Here is a 14,817-nt window from a genome sequence, read left to right on the forward strand (position 1 = left end):
AGCTCAGACCTGTCGCTGACTACCAGCCTTCTCCCTTGTCTCCTGTCTTGCATATCTTAGGTCTATATCAAGAAGGTACCCCTGCTGGCTGTGAACAAAGTATCCTTCACTGTTCAAGCTAAAGAATGCTTTGGTCTTCTTGGAATTAATGGAGCTGGAAAGACTTCCATTTTCAAAATGCTGACAGGACAGAAGCCCATCACCTGTGGGGATGCATTTATTAGGGGTCTTAGCATCAGCTCTGACCTAGGGAAGGTGGGTATCACCTAGAAACAAACTTGGGGGGTTGACACAAGATTTGGGGTCAGGGAACTGGAATAAGACCAGATCTCTGAAAAGTCCACATATCAATTTCATCTGTGACTTCCAAATCCTTATCTGCATACTGCAAACTTCTCTGAGCTCCAGACTAGATGTTGCACTGCTTACTCAACATCACTCTTCCCCCACCCCTGCATACTCATGCCCCATACTTAAGCTCCCCCACCCCCTGAGATTTATGAACATTAGGCAAGACCTCTGCCACTGAGCTACACCCAGCCCTTTTTATTTTGAAACAGGGTCTTGCTAAGTTGCCCAGGCTGGCCTTGAATTAATTGGTGAACCTCCTGTCTCAGTCTCTCAAGGAGCTAGGATTATAGGCACACACCACTGCACCCAAGTACTACACATCTCTTGAGTTCTTCTAGGCACTGGAAACTCAAAGGGCCCCCCTTCTTTCCTTCTTCCCCTATGCTTGCTGGACAGTGAGTGACACACATCCACCTGCCATTCAAGGCATCCTTCAAGATGTCCAATTGGGAGCCTTGGTTCATGGATGCTCTCAGCCAAATAACCCTTGAAACTTCTCCATGGACCTGTTCCTACTACACTCATCCTAGTTGAGATGACCTAATTTTCAGTCTGTATCTTCCCTGACCTCTGTGCACCAGCATTTTGTATTGCTGGTCTTCTCCTTCGCACTCAAGCCTTCCTTTGCTTGTTCCACAGCTGCCCTCTCTCCTTGCTGTTCTGTCTCAAACTCCTATGGTAGATCTTCATCTTTATCTGGCCCATCAGTTGCAGTGTTCCGGGAGCTACACCTGTAGCCCACTGTCCTTGTTCTAGACACACTGTCTGTGCCTAGTCCTTTTTATTGGTCTGCCTCCTGTTATTCTCTGTTTGCTAATGTCTCCCAAATAGCCATGTCTCCAGCCCTACTCTGGTGGAACTTCTCAGCTTCCATAGTTGTGTGAGCCAATTCTTATATCCTTTCTGTATATCCGTATATACACATAAACCCTATATATGAAGTATGAGCTATTGCACATACCTGTAATCCCAGCTACTGGGAAGGCTGAGGCTGGAAGATCACAAGTTTTTTTTTTTTAATATTCCAATGCCAGTTTATTTTTTAAAAGAGCTCTGTGTTTTATGGTTTACCTTTTTAAAAATAATTTTATAGGGTCTGGGGCTGGGGCTCAGCAGTAGTACACTTGTCTGGAATCTGTGAAGCACAGGGTTCAATTCTTAGCACCGCATATAAATAAATAAAATAAAGGTCTAACAATAACTAAAAAAAATTTTAAAATAAAATAATTGTACAGTCTTACATGAATTGTAATGATCTAATACTATTAATAGCTGTTCAAAAAACAAACAAAAAATTCCTTCCCCCCCACAACAATCATCCAGGGAGAATTAAAATTTCTGAAAAGAGGCTAATTTAACATGACTTCTAACCTGGAAGAAAAAAAAAGAGGGGGAAAGAGAAAGAGAGAGAGAGAGAGAGAGAGAGAGAGAGAGAGAAGGAAACAGAAATTAAGAGGTGTGCTGCCAGTGTCTTTCAGGAGTGGGGCTCTGGCTCTGGGGTTGTGAAAGGCAGTCTGCAGCATGCAGTATGGCAGCCGGAGACCTGAGAACCCCATCTTCTTCCCCACAGCATGTCCATGTTTTGACTTCAGTGTCATGGAAATTCTTGCAGGGTTCCTCTCTGCTGTTCTGCTATATGCATCTGGTTTGCCAAGTCCATTGTGTCATACTGTCTGTATGTTTCACTTTCTTCTAGAGGTTTTCAATCTCTGAGCCTGCTAGTATTGAAATAGCTTCTTCCTGGGTCCAGACTCCATATAGTACGCATGTATGTAGGTGTATTACAGAATACATCGACACTTGGCTAAGAGCTTGGCAGCATTCTGTAGGTACTGCCTGTCAATCCAAGTCCCCAGATTGTTCATGACCCTTTCCTGAATCTTCCCATGAATCCACTGGTATGTTTGTGCCTCTAACTAAGTGATTTTTAGTTTTTGCACGTCTCAAAATAGAACAGTACTTCTATTTAAAAAAAAAATTTAGTTGTAGATGAACACAATACTGTTATTTTATTTATCTATTTATATGTGGTAGCTGGGTGATCCCAGCGGCTCAGGAGGCTGAGTCAGGAGGACTGGAAGTTCAAAGCCAGTCTCAGCAAAAAGCGAGGTGCTAAGTAACTCAGTGAAACCTTGTCTCTAAATAAAACACAAAATAGGGCTGGGGATGTGGCCCAGTGGTCCAGTGTCCCTTAGTTCAATCCCTAGCACCCCTACCCTGCCCCACCAAAGAAAGATATTTTTGTGTGGTGTTGAGGATAGAACCCAGTGCCTCATATATTCTAGGCAAGTGCTCTACCACTGAGCCACAACCCCAGCCCACACTTTTTTTTTTTTTTTGTACTGGAGATTGAATCCAGGGGAGCTTAATCACTGAGCCACATCCCCAGCCCTTTTTAATTTTTTTTTAATTTTGAGACAGGGCCTAACTAAGTTGTGAGGCTGGCTTCAAACTTGCAATCCTCCTGCTTCTGCATCCTGAACTGCTGCAATTATAGGCTAGAACAAATATTGTTGAAGGCCTCTCTGGCCTGGGCTTGCTCACTCTGGCCAACAGTATCGGGATTCTCCTGTACCAATTTCACTCATGGTACTTGAAACAGAAGACCTTATTGCACTGCACTTGGTGAACTCTGGGCTCCTATACCAGAATAACCATGGGGCAGTTTGCAGCAGGGCACTGTTGGAGCTGGTAATGATGCTCCACACACTCCCTGAAAAGGTAGCACCTGTATTTGTCTTTCAATTCTTCATTGGAAAACAATGAAACACAAAGTGGGGAGTGGACAGACTGGACAGTTCTGAGCCACATGAGAGACTCCCACATCCATCTGTCCTTGACAAGTATTGAGCAGTGCTGCTCCCAGCAGCTACAGCAAAATTGTGCTGACAAGCCAAAGATTCCCTTTCCACATAAACTTCATGCATACTGTTCAGTGGTTAGGGGAATGGGCTGTGGGATGTGTTTTGATGGATTAGGCTGAACTTGCACTTCAATGAGTAGTTGAGAAGAACTGGACTCATTTCTGTCTAATATCTCTGAGACTGGCAGGTGCAAATAACTAGTATTAGTTTAGCAACTGAATGAGGTAACTTTAAGACAGAGGCTAAACTGTCTTAAAGCACATGGTTAAGGTCTCAAGATTAAACTCCTCAAGATTAAAGCCATCAGCCCTCTGCTCTCCAAGTTGCTGGCTACTCCCACACATAATAGTCCTCTATGTTCTCAGGGTTCTTGATCTCTTCTTCCTTCTCCTCCACACAATTTGGGTCATAGTCCTCTTCATTGCTTTCAGGCCCTAACTATTCATGTCCACCAATATCTTAGCATCCAATCAAGTTGTAAATCAGGAAATAAGTTGCTTTTTCTCCCTCTCCCCAAACTTACTGCTTTCTCATATCCATTAGTATTTTTGTCTTCTGTAATTCTGAAGACCTTTCAAGCATCTGTGATCCAAATATTGTGTCATATGATTTCCATCAGGAGTCACAAACCTGCAGTCAGAGTCTGAGGAGGACAGATCAGGTCAGTCCAGGCCACAAGAATTGGATTGAGGTGTAGTAGTGGCAGAGCAGGGCCTGCCCTGCTTCCTCTGACCAGATCACAAGTTCGAGGTCAGCCTTGGCAACTTATCGAACTGGGAATGAAGCTCAATGGTAGAGTGCCACTGGGTACAATTCTCAGTACCAAAACCAAAAAAACAATAAGACAGAAAAGTTAATGGCTAAAACTATCTAAACATTTTGAAAGATATCACATTACAAATAAATGAAGCCCTATTAACCCTAAGCAGGATAAATTAAAATAAATCAATCCCTAGGAACATTATGGTAAAACTACTGAAAACCATACACAAAAAGAAAATCTTTTTTTTTTAAGAGAGAGTGAGGAAGGGAGAGAGAGAGAGAGAGAGAGAGAGAGAGAGAGAGAGAGAATTTTAATTTTAATTATTTGGTTTTCGGTGGACACAACATCTTCATTTGTATGTGGTGCTGAGGATTGAACCCGGGCCGCACGCATGCCAGGCGAGTGTGCTACCGCTTGAGCCACATCCCCAGCCCCAAAGAAAATCTTCAAAGGACCCAGAGACCAGTCTCAACTCTAAGGAAGAGGATATGACACAAGTGGGAGTGATTACTCCAGGGAACTTCCACAGTACAACAGAACTGATTTTTTTTTTTTTTTTGTAAATTTGAGACTTAATGTAAATGTGATTTCGCACCATAATTCATGTAAATCAGACTTCAGCAATTTTTGTTGTATGATTTTGCTCTTTTGTAAAGCACAATTGTCCTGTACAAAATGCTCACATTGGGCTGGGGATGTGGCTCAAGCAGTAGCGCGCTTGCCTGGCATGCGTGCGGCCTGGGTTCGACCCTCAGCACCACATACAAACAAAGATGTTGTGTCCGCCGAAAACTAAAAAATAAATATAAAAAAATTCTCTCTCTCTCTCTCTCTCTCTCTCTCTCAAAACAAAACAAAAAAACCAAAATGCTCATATTTAATTACAAACTGCTTTAAAATCACAATTGAAGATATGATAACTATTTGGCTTATTGTACAATGCAATGGATAGAAAGCCCTTTCAAGTCATGTTATATTTGGATTTGGGGCTGGGACAGGGAGAGCAGCAGCTGTGTCAGCTAAGTGCTCAAACTTGCACATGAATATGGAGAATAATTTCAGAATCTTACCAACCTGATAGTTTTCCATAACTCCTTCATATCCAAGGAGTTATGGAAAACTATCTTAACGTTTTTGGTAGGGGATTGGCATTGTTGATAAAGCCACTCCTGTCATTAACTATATTTCAGGATGTTCTCTCTGTTGCCATGAACATTGTAAGTAATATTCATAAGAACATCAATTCGGAGCCAAAATGCCTTGAATCTCCACATCTCCTTTGTAATTCCTTACATTTATTTATTTATTTAATATTTTTTTAGTTGTAATGGTGCTGAGGATTGAATCTAGTACCTCACATGTGCCAGGCAAGCACTCTACCACTGAACCACAACCCCAGCCCTGTTTTTTAATTTTTTTTATTAGAGCTTTATAGTTATACCTAGTAGTTGGTTTCCTGACCAACTCATACATGCATGAAATTTGATTTCAGTTCATGATCCCACTCTTTTCCCTCCCTCTTTTACCTCCCATCCTCCTTCCCCTTTCCCATTGTCCTTCCTCTTCTAGATTTCCTTTTGGCTCATTTATTAATTTATATTTGCTTGGTTCTTTCTACCTATATATAATGGTGAAGTTCCCTGTTGTGTATATATACACATAACATGAATTTTAATTTATTCTGCATTGCCTCCACTAAGTCTGTTTAATTATAATAGAAGACTGCCACATTTTTATTAGCAGGATTGGCTGGGCTTGCTGCTGTTTCTAGTAAGATATTCTGAATTCCATTTAATCAATAAAACTTGACTTAACAAACAAGGGGGGGAAAGGATCCAGAGGTAAAAGATGGATCACATTCACAAGCACAACATTTAGACTGGCAGCTTATTTCTGAATGAAACAAGAGAACAAAAGACAGCAGTGGTATAGGAAATAACCTGCCTGAAATAATATACACAATAAAACTATACTGTAAAAGAAAACATAGCCAGGTGCAGTGGCACACATCTATAATCCCAGCAACATAGGGGGCCACGGCAGGAGGATTGCCAAATTTGGGGCCAAACTCAGCAACATAGCGAGGCCCTAAGCAACTTGAGACCTTGTCTTAAAATGAAAAATAAAAAAGGCTGGAAATGGATGGCATTAGAGCAGATTATGCTAAGTGAAGCTAGCCAATCCCTAAAAAACAAATGCCAAATGTCTTCTTTGATATAAGGAGAGTAACTAATAACAGAGTAGGGTCGAAGAGCATGAGAAGAAGATTAACATTAAACAGGGATGAGAGGTGGGAGGGAAAGGGAGAGAGAAGGGAAATTGCATGGAAATGGAAGGAGACCCTCAGAGTTATACAAAAGTACATACAAGAGGAAGTGAGGGAAAAGGGAAAAATAATACAAGGGGGACAAATGAATGTCAGTAGAGGGGGCAGAGAGAGAAGAGGGGAGGGGAGGGGAGGGGAGGGGGGATAGTAGAGGATAGGAAAGGCAGCAGAACACAACAGACACTAGTATGGCAATATGTAAATCAATGGATGTGTAACTGATGTGATTCTGCAATCTGTATATGGGGTAAAAAGGGGAGCTCATAACCCACTTGAATCAAAGTGTGAAATATGATATATCAAGAACTATGTAATGTTTTGAACAGCCAACAATAAAAAATTAAAAAAAAAAAAAAGGCTGGGTATGTGGCTCAATGGTAAAGCATTGCCGGGTTCAATCTCCAGTACCCTGACCCACCCAAAAACAAAATACATTTTGGCTTGGGAATGTAACTCAGTGGTAGAATGCTTGCTTAACGTGTGTGAGACTCTGGGTTCAATCCCCAGCACTAAAAAAGATAAAGATTTTCTAGGAAGACTTTCAGGTAAATTAAACCTGAGAGTTTGTCACCAATAGATGTAGGCAAAAGGAAGTAATAAAGAGTAAATTTCAGGAAGAAAGAAAATGATCCTGGAAGGAGCTCAAAGAACAGAAAAAAATGAAGAGTGATTCTGACTCCTAATGAAAAGGGTAAATGTGTGGCTTTTGACGAGACAAGGCTAAAATAATAATAATGTTTTATGAGATTTAAAATACATATAAATGTCTCAGCATCTGGTCCTTGATTTTCTTTTACTATTATTCACATGGTCCTTATATCCACCCTACTGGACTTACTGCCATACCTGTTACTGGGTAGTCCAATCTTTGAAGGTGATTTGTGAGAATCACACAGAAAAACAATATCCAGGTAGGATTAAAGGCTTCCCATTTAACACTCTTTCCAAGAAATCTTAGGTTTCTGCTGTGGCTTCCCAGATTTACTTGGAAGTATTCTGAGTTTTCTTCCATCCACTTAACTTGTGTCAGAAATATAGGCATGTAAGTTGAAAATGCATTACTTCTACTTTAGGGTTAGAAATAGTATACCAGGAAATCTAAGCTCATTGAAACCTGTCTTGCATTTTTGGTTGGAGTCAACTTTTCTTTCTTTTCTTAAAATATTTTTAGTTGCAGATGGACACAATACCTTTATTTATTATGTATTTATATGTGATACTGAGAATCAAACCCAGTGCCTCATGCGTGCCAGGCAAGCACTCTACCACTGAGCCACAACCCCAGCCCCATGAAGTCAACTTTTCTAAGTGAATATACTTTTTATTCTTTTGTGTGTATGTGTGTGTGTGAATAAATAAAAGTTATACACCAGAATTTTTATCATAACCAAATAAAATGCATATAAAATTAAATACATGAACGTTTTAAGTCAGAAGGAGGTAAATCAAGTTAAAGCATTTTAAGGTCCTTTCCTTGCTTATGAATAAAATTCCAAATCATATTATCCATAGCTAAGCCAAGGATGCATGTTTTATCTCTAAAGAAACATGCAACAGATGAGAGGAAATAAGTATATACTTTTTAAGATACCAGTGGAGGGAAAAATAGAAAAATGAGTAAATAATATGTAAGAATAAAGCAAGAAAAGGGAAGGTAGAACATATAGGATAAATAGATTGCTTTGAATAAGATGGTAGATTTAAATCCAAGTATTTTGGTAATTACATTAAATGAACTAAATATTTTAATTATAAGATTGGAATTATCAGAGAGGATACACAAAATGTTAAACATATTATCATATGACTCCTAAAAATATACCCTAAATGACTGAAAACCCACTTCCACATAAAAAACTTGTACAAGAATGTTTGGAGTAACATTAGTCAAAGTAGCCAATGTGGAAACAACCCAAATGTTGATCAACAGATAAATGGATAAACAACCTGGGGCCTATCCATATAATAGGATATTATTTATACACACAAAAAAGAATGAGGGGCTGGAGGTATGGCTCAGTGGTAGAGTGCTTGCCTTGCATGCATAAGGTACTAGGTTCAATCCTCAGCACCGCATAAAAATAAATAAATTCAATAAAGTTTAAAAAAAAAGAATGAAACTCTGACATATACTACAATCTAGACAAACTTAATAAATGCTCAGTGCAAGAAGTCATATATAAAAGACCACATATGTATGATTCCATTCATATTAGATATCCAGAATAGGCAAAGCCATAGAGATAGGAAGTCAAGTAGTGGTTGCCAGGGGTTGAGGGTGTTGAGGGGGATGGGAAGTAACTGCTCAGGGGTACAGGATTTCTCCTGGATATGATAAAATGTTCTAAGTGAATTGTGATGGTGCACGTGTAGCTCTGAATATGCTAAAAAAAAATCTGTTGAATTGTACACTTGAATGAATTGTATGGTATGTGGATTGTACCTCAATAAGTTGTCTTTAAAAAGAAAAGAAGGCTGGGTTTGTGGCTCAGTGGTAGAGTGCTTACCTAGCATGTGTGAGGCATTGGGTTCAATTCTCAGCACTGCATATAAATAAATGAATAAATTTAAGGTCCATAAACAACTAAAAACAATATTTTAAAAAAGAGAAGAAAAGAGAAAAGGGGCTGGGGTTGTGGCTCAGTGGTAGAGCACTTGCCTAGAATGTGTGAAGCCCTGGGTTTGATCCTCAGCACCATGTAAAATAAATAAATAAATAAATAAAGGTATTGTGTCTATCTACAAATAAAAGGAAGAAGAAGGAGAAGGAGAAAAAGAAAACTTATATAGACTTAAACTTATATAGATTAAAATTGAAATGAAGGCCTAGGATAAAGGGGACCAATAAATAAGCCCAATTAACTATCACAGAACAGATAATTTCCTTCTTGTATAACCATCCCAAAGCATGGAAGAAGGTGGGATGCACCCAGCTAGGAGCGAAGAAGAGCAACCAGTGACAGCAGCTGGAATGAGCCCCAGGCCAGTTTCTGTTAGGAACATAAAATCCTGAGATATTAACAGTGAAAATGCAGCAGGATGATTGAGTTAGGTTTATCCCAGAAATATAATTAAGGTCTAATAGTACAAAATCCACCAACATAAATCATTGCCTTAAGAAGAGAAAAATAGTTCAGTTGATGATGAAAAGAGAATTTGAACAAAAAAACCCTCAATACTTGTTCATGATTTCAAAAAATTCTCTTTTTTTTTAAGAGAGAGAGAGAGAGAGAGAGAGAGAGAGAGAGAAGGAATTTTAATATTTATTTTTTGGTTTTTTGGCGGACACAACATTTGTTTGTATGTGGTGCTGAGGATCGAACCCGGGCCACACACATGCCAGGCAAGCGCGCTACCGCTTGAGCCACATCCCCAGCCCTCAAAAAATTCTTAACTAGAAAAATAGAAGAAACATTAAGTTAAAATAACTTGATAAAGGTGGTTTCCCATAAATCCTTACACTTAATCATGAAATTACAGAAGCATCCTCATTAGAATCATTAGAGCCTTTCTTTTCAGCAGTTACCTCAGGCATGGGGACATCTGTCTTAGGGGAAGCCCCACCCTGGGAACCAAAACCGGACCCTTAGTTGTGAGATCCTTATAGACATTCTTCCCCCATGACAGCCTTCTCCTGTCCCTCTCTTCCCTAAGCTGACCCCCCATGTGATTTCCTATTCACACCCTGAATTCGCCACTCCATCAATAGGTCCAGGCTGCCCAGGGTCACACAAGTGCTTGAATGGAAAGGAGGAAAGAGAAGGGAAAAAACATGGCTATTTTCAAAAATTATTTCCCACACTCTCCAAAATCTACCATAGGGGAGCACAAACCAGGATTGTGAACTACAAGTTTATTATAGTGGTGAAAGGTAGAAATACATGTGCCTGAATTTTCTGAACAGCTAAATAAAATTTAGAAACCTTCCCTGAATCGCTAAGTAGCAGTTAAACTGAGTGGGAATGGTCTGTATGTGATGATCTAGGAAAATCTTAAGACATGATGTTGAGTTAGAAAAGCATATTGTGTGCATGCTTGTAATCCCAGCTACTGGGGTGGTTGAGGTAGGAGGAGCACAAATTCAAGTCCAGCCTGAGTAACTTAGCCAGACCCTGTCTCAAAATAAAAAGTAATGGGGCTGAGGTTGTAGCTCAGTGGTAGAGCACTTGCCTAGCATGTTCGAGGCCCTGGGTTCGATCCCCAGCACCATAAAAAATTAAATAAACAAAATAAAGGCATTGTATCCATCTACAAACATATATATATATATATATATATATATATATATATATATATATATATATATATATATTTTTTTTTTTTTTTTAAACAAAGTAAAAAAGACTGGGCATGTAGCTCTGACATGCCTTCCTCTTGGGGCTGTGGTTCTAACTCAGGTCCGGCAGTGGATTGGTTACTGTCCTCAATTTGATGCCTTGCTGAGCTTCATGACAGGCCGAGAGACACTGGTCATGTATGCCCGGATCCGGGGCATCCCGGAGCGCCACATCAGTTCCTGTGTGGACCAGATTCTTGAGGACTTAGTCATGTTCGTGTATGCAGACAAGCTGGTAAAGACCCACAGGTGAGATCTGGAGCTTCCTTCCACCTCTCCATCTCCAGTTACAATTTGAGCTCTGGTCTTCTCAGTACTAGAATGTAGGGCCAAGCCTATCAGCTCAGGCATGGGTTGCTGTACAGTCCATGCCATAGTGGGTATGTTGTGGGGGGGTGGCTGGAGGTAGCTTTTGTCCCCTGTACGAAAGGGTGAATGTCCTGGGCTACTCAAGGCACCACACCGGGTGCTCCTCCATACCAAAAATAAATTAAAAATAAAAGGAAAAAAAGCACCACACCCTTTTGGTTCTGGGCTCCAGAAATTATAAGGCCAACCCAGGCCAAAGGCAGTTCCTGTAGCTGAGGGCAGATGGCACCACATATGTTGTCCCAAAAGGGTAAACCGATCTTTCTTCCATTCCACTTCATAATAGGCTTCCTGTGTTTGGTAGATTGACATTTTAAGTGCACAGTTACATCATTCTGGTGTGTGTGGTTCTGCTGAGGAGCAAGGTAGCTTAAACAAAGCCAGACACTCACTGTCCAAGCCAAGAACACCACTCCCATCTCATGGTGTTCAGCACGCCTGAAGGCACATAGCAGTACTGCACATCCGGTCCAGGATGAGTCCAGGAAGACACTACCTCTGGTCACATGGACCCAGGGGTCAGATGATGATATCCTTGGCTCTTCCCTCTGTTGGTTTGAGTTTCAAGCAGCTTTTCATGTTTTCTTGCATCTTTTGATAATCAAATTAATTTAAATTTGCAAAGTTTAGAATGGTGCCTTGCATATAGTAAATGGTTTGAGTTAAATAAAATTCTTCCTCTCAGATGAAGAAGGTGCCCCCTAACACCCATAGGGTTCATTAAAGATTCACTGACCATGTGCTCCCCCAGGACTGATCCTTGTGTACAGGGAATGGTTTAGATCCTCCATGGACAGCCCAAGCCACAGCTCCGCTTGACTGTTTTTCTGAAAGTCCCACCTGGAATGTAGAGCCCTCCCAGAGAAGAAAGGGGTGGGTGTTGAAACAGCAGCATTCTCCATCTGCCCACCATCACCCCTCCACCCCCAGCGGTGGTAACAAGCGCAAATTGAGCACGGCTATTGCCCTCATTGGAGATCCTGCCGTCATCTTCCTGGATGAGCCGTCCACTGGCATGGACCCTATGGCCCGGCGCCTGCTCTGGGGCACTGTGGGAAAGGCCCGCGAGTCTGGCAAGGCCATTGTCATCACCTCCCACAGGTAGAGCCTGGGTCTCTGTGGGTCAATGGAGGAGCTGAAATTGGTGGCTGGGGAGGGACCAGGGGGGCAGACCACCTGTGAGCAGCTGGCATAGAGTTTCCCCAGGCTTTGCATGTGGTCACACTCAGCGTGGGAATCAGGAACAGCCTGATCTGGGAATTGACACCTTCTGTATACACAAGGCTTTTACACCTAGGGTGGGCTTCCGCTTCCCCCCAGCCCTGTCTCAAGGCCTCTACTCCCTGTCCTCAGCATGGAGGAGTGTGAGGCTTTGTGCACCTGGCTGGCCATCATGATGCAGGGTCAGTTCAAGTGCCTGGGAAGCCCACAGCACCTCAAGAGCAAGTTTGGCAGCGGCTACTCCCTGCGGGCCAAAGTCCGAAGGGAAGGGCAGCAAGAAGCACTGGAGGAGTTCAAGGCATTTGTAGACCTGACCTTTCCAGGTTTGTGCTGCCCCTAGCAGCCCCCACTGGGGGTGGGAGGCAGGCCCCTGCTGGACCTTTGTCAGTTGATGCACAGTATCTGTGCCTGACCCCTGCCAAACCCACATCCCTGACCCTGAGGATGAAGACCACAGTCCTGTGTGCCTAGGCTGTCTTCCTTGGTAGGAACACAGTCTCTCCTTTGTGCAGGCAGTGTCCTAGAAGAGGAGCACCAAGGCATGGTCCACTACCACCTGCCTGGCAATGACCTCAGCTGGGGGAAGGTGAGCACACCCTAGAGCAGAAATTTGCTCCGCATGGCAAGCCCAGAGGCTTTCTCCATTCTCTCTGCATTCTCCCTAACCCCATCCCCACTGTGTGCATCACACCACCTAGGGGTGAGCCTGTCCACAGCGGCTGCCTTCCCCTTCCACAGGTGTTTGGCATTCTGGAGCAAGCCAAGAAGAAGTACCTGTTGGAGGACTACTTGGTCAACCAGATCTCCTTGGAGGACATCTTCCTGAACTTCGCCAGTCTTGTGCCCCCTACTCAAGGAACAATCCAACAAGAGCAAGCAGAGCCAGACAGGTCTTCATCACCCTCACTGCCTTGCCCTCAGCCTTGCTCACCTCCCTCTCAGCCTCTCTTGCCTTCTTCATCACCTCCTTCCCAGCCTCCCCTTCAATCTCCCTCATCTCTTTCTCAGTCGCCCTCACTGCCTTCCTCAGAACCAGTCCTATGGTAATAAAGATCCTAGTTCAGGTTAGCCAGAGTGTACATTGCCTGCCATGGTCACAAGGAGCTGCAAAGGCAGCCTTGCCCAGTGAGTTCGGTGCAGTGCCCTCCCCTAGAATGCGGTACATAGAGCAGAGTGGGGCCATAGCTTCAGAGGCATGATGGAAAGCCCAGGAACATCTCAGTGGCAAGGACTACCTGAGTCCCATGTGTGTGACCTGTGGTCTCCTAGGGACCTAGCCACGGAAGCAACTTCAGAGGAACACTTTGTTATTATTTATTTACTGTAGTACTGGGGATTAAACCCAGAGTCTTGCATATGCTAGGCAAGCATTCTACCACTGAGCTATGTCCCCAGCCCCTGAGGAACACCTTGTGTATCCTTTGGAAAAGGCAGTGGCCCCAGGAGTTACATAGTAGCAACCATGGCTCTGCTTGATACCAGGTCTGTCTTCTGTGCCCTGTCATTTGACTGTGTCCCCTGTAGGCCCAGGTACAATGTCCTTGCTCGTGGGTAAGAAGTCTGCAGGACTGAAGGAACAGCTCACCCAAGTCTTCACCCTCCCTTTTCCAGAATCCCCTTCCCAGATAGGTGGTCTCTGCAGCACACTTCTTCACAGGTATACCATATCACCTGCGTACATCCCAAGGCCTCAGGGGCAGTTAGGATGGCTGCTCTGTGCTGGATCATGGGCAAGGTTTAAATGGATACATGGATAGTCCACACAGGTGTACACAGACCACTTGGCCAGCAGGATAGAGCCAGAAAAGGGAGAGAGGGGTTGAACATCGATCTTGCTGGGCCTGGCTTCCTGCATGATGCTACCTCCAGGGTAGAACTTGGAGAGTCCATGTGGAGAGCCATTCTCACGCGTGACTGGGCGACTCCCGGTTTGGGTCTGAGGCTTCTGGCTGTGTCGGAACTTTCCCAGCCCTCTCCTGATGAGAGAACCCGTCTGTGTGGGGATGTGACTGACCACTGACCCCGGGGGCCCAATCACTGACCCTGACCTTGGAGTGCGGCCCCCCCCCTCAACCTTCATTGGATGGAATTCTCCCCTGAATTTCTTGTTCCCCAATAAAAGGCGTGCTCTCTCTCTCTCTTTCTCCTGCTAGCCCTGAGTAATCCTTGCTGCCCTACGGGTGGTTCGAGGTTGGAGCCAGAGAGGGGAGCTGTCTCGGACCTGGTCATAGAAAAAGGTAACTTGAGTCTGTATGTTTTATTTCGATCTCTGCTAGCTAACTTTTATGCCAAGAACCTCATTAATGAAACCAATGCGCAGGCCGCATGGTGGAGTCCATGTATTCTAAATTTAAAACTACCCTTCCAGGTTTTGATGATGCTATTTTTCTTAAGATAGGAGGCAACACCTTTGCCTAGTCTAAGTCACAATTTTTCAATAAATATTTGAATGTGTGGGCATTTATTCTCTTCCCTGCTTCTGCAAATGTTTGCAGTGAGTTTGCATGTGACCCTATATCAACCTGTGAAGTGCATGTGCTTATTGCCCCCTTTCTCAAATGTGAAACAGACCTAAAGATTTTCAATT

The 14,817-nt window shown here is 43.0% G+C and overlaps 1 protein-coding gene across 1 annotated transcript in view; it reads left to right on the plus strand.

Annotated features, from left to right (window-relative positions):
• Positions 1 to 13,277, plus strand: part of LOC124093581 (ATP-binding cassette sub-family A member 17-like) — a 93,097-nt gene extending 79,820 nt beyond the window's left edge. Inside the window, 6 exon segments of the mRNA XM_058580032.1 lie at positions 61 to 255; positions 10,702 to 10,889; positions 11,940 to 12,110; positions 12,363 to 12,553; positions 12,743 to 12,816; positions 12,969 to 13,277. Of these exon segments, the coding sequence (XP_058436015.1) occupies positions 61 to 255; positions 10,702 to 10,889; positions 11,940 to 12,110; positions 12,363 to 12,553; positions 12,743 to 12,816; positions 12,969 to 13,277 (1,128 nt within the window).
• Positions 13,278 to 14,817: the final 1,540 nt, after the last annotated feature.

Source organism: Marmota monax, unplaced genomic scaffold (assembly GCF_021218885.2).
Source record: "Marmota monax isolate L192 unplaced genomic scaffold, Marmota_monax_Labrador192_F-V1.1 WCK01_AAM20220418_F8-fsc00035, whole genome shotgun sequence".
Taxonomy (NCBI): Eukaryota; Metazoa; Chordata; class Mammalia; order Rodentia; family Sciuridae; genus Marmota; species Marmota monax.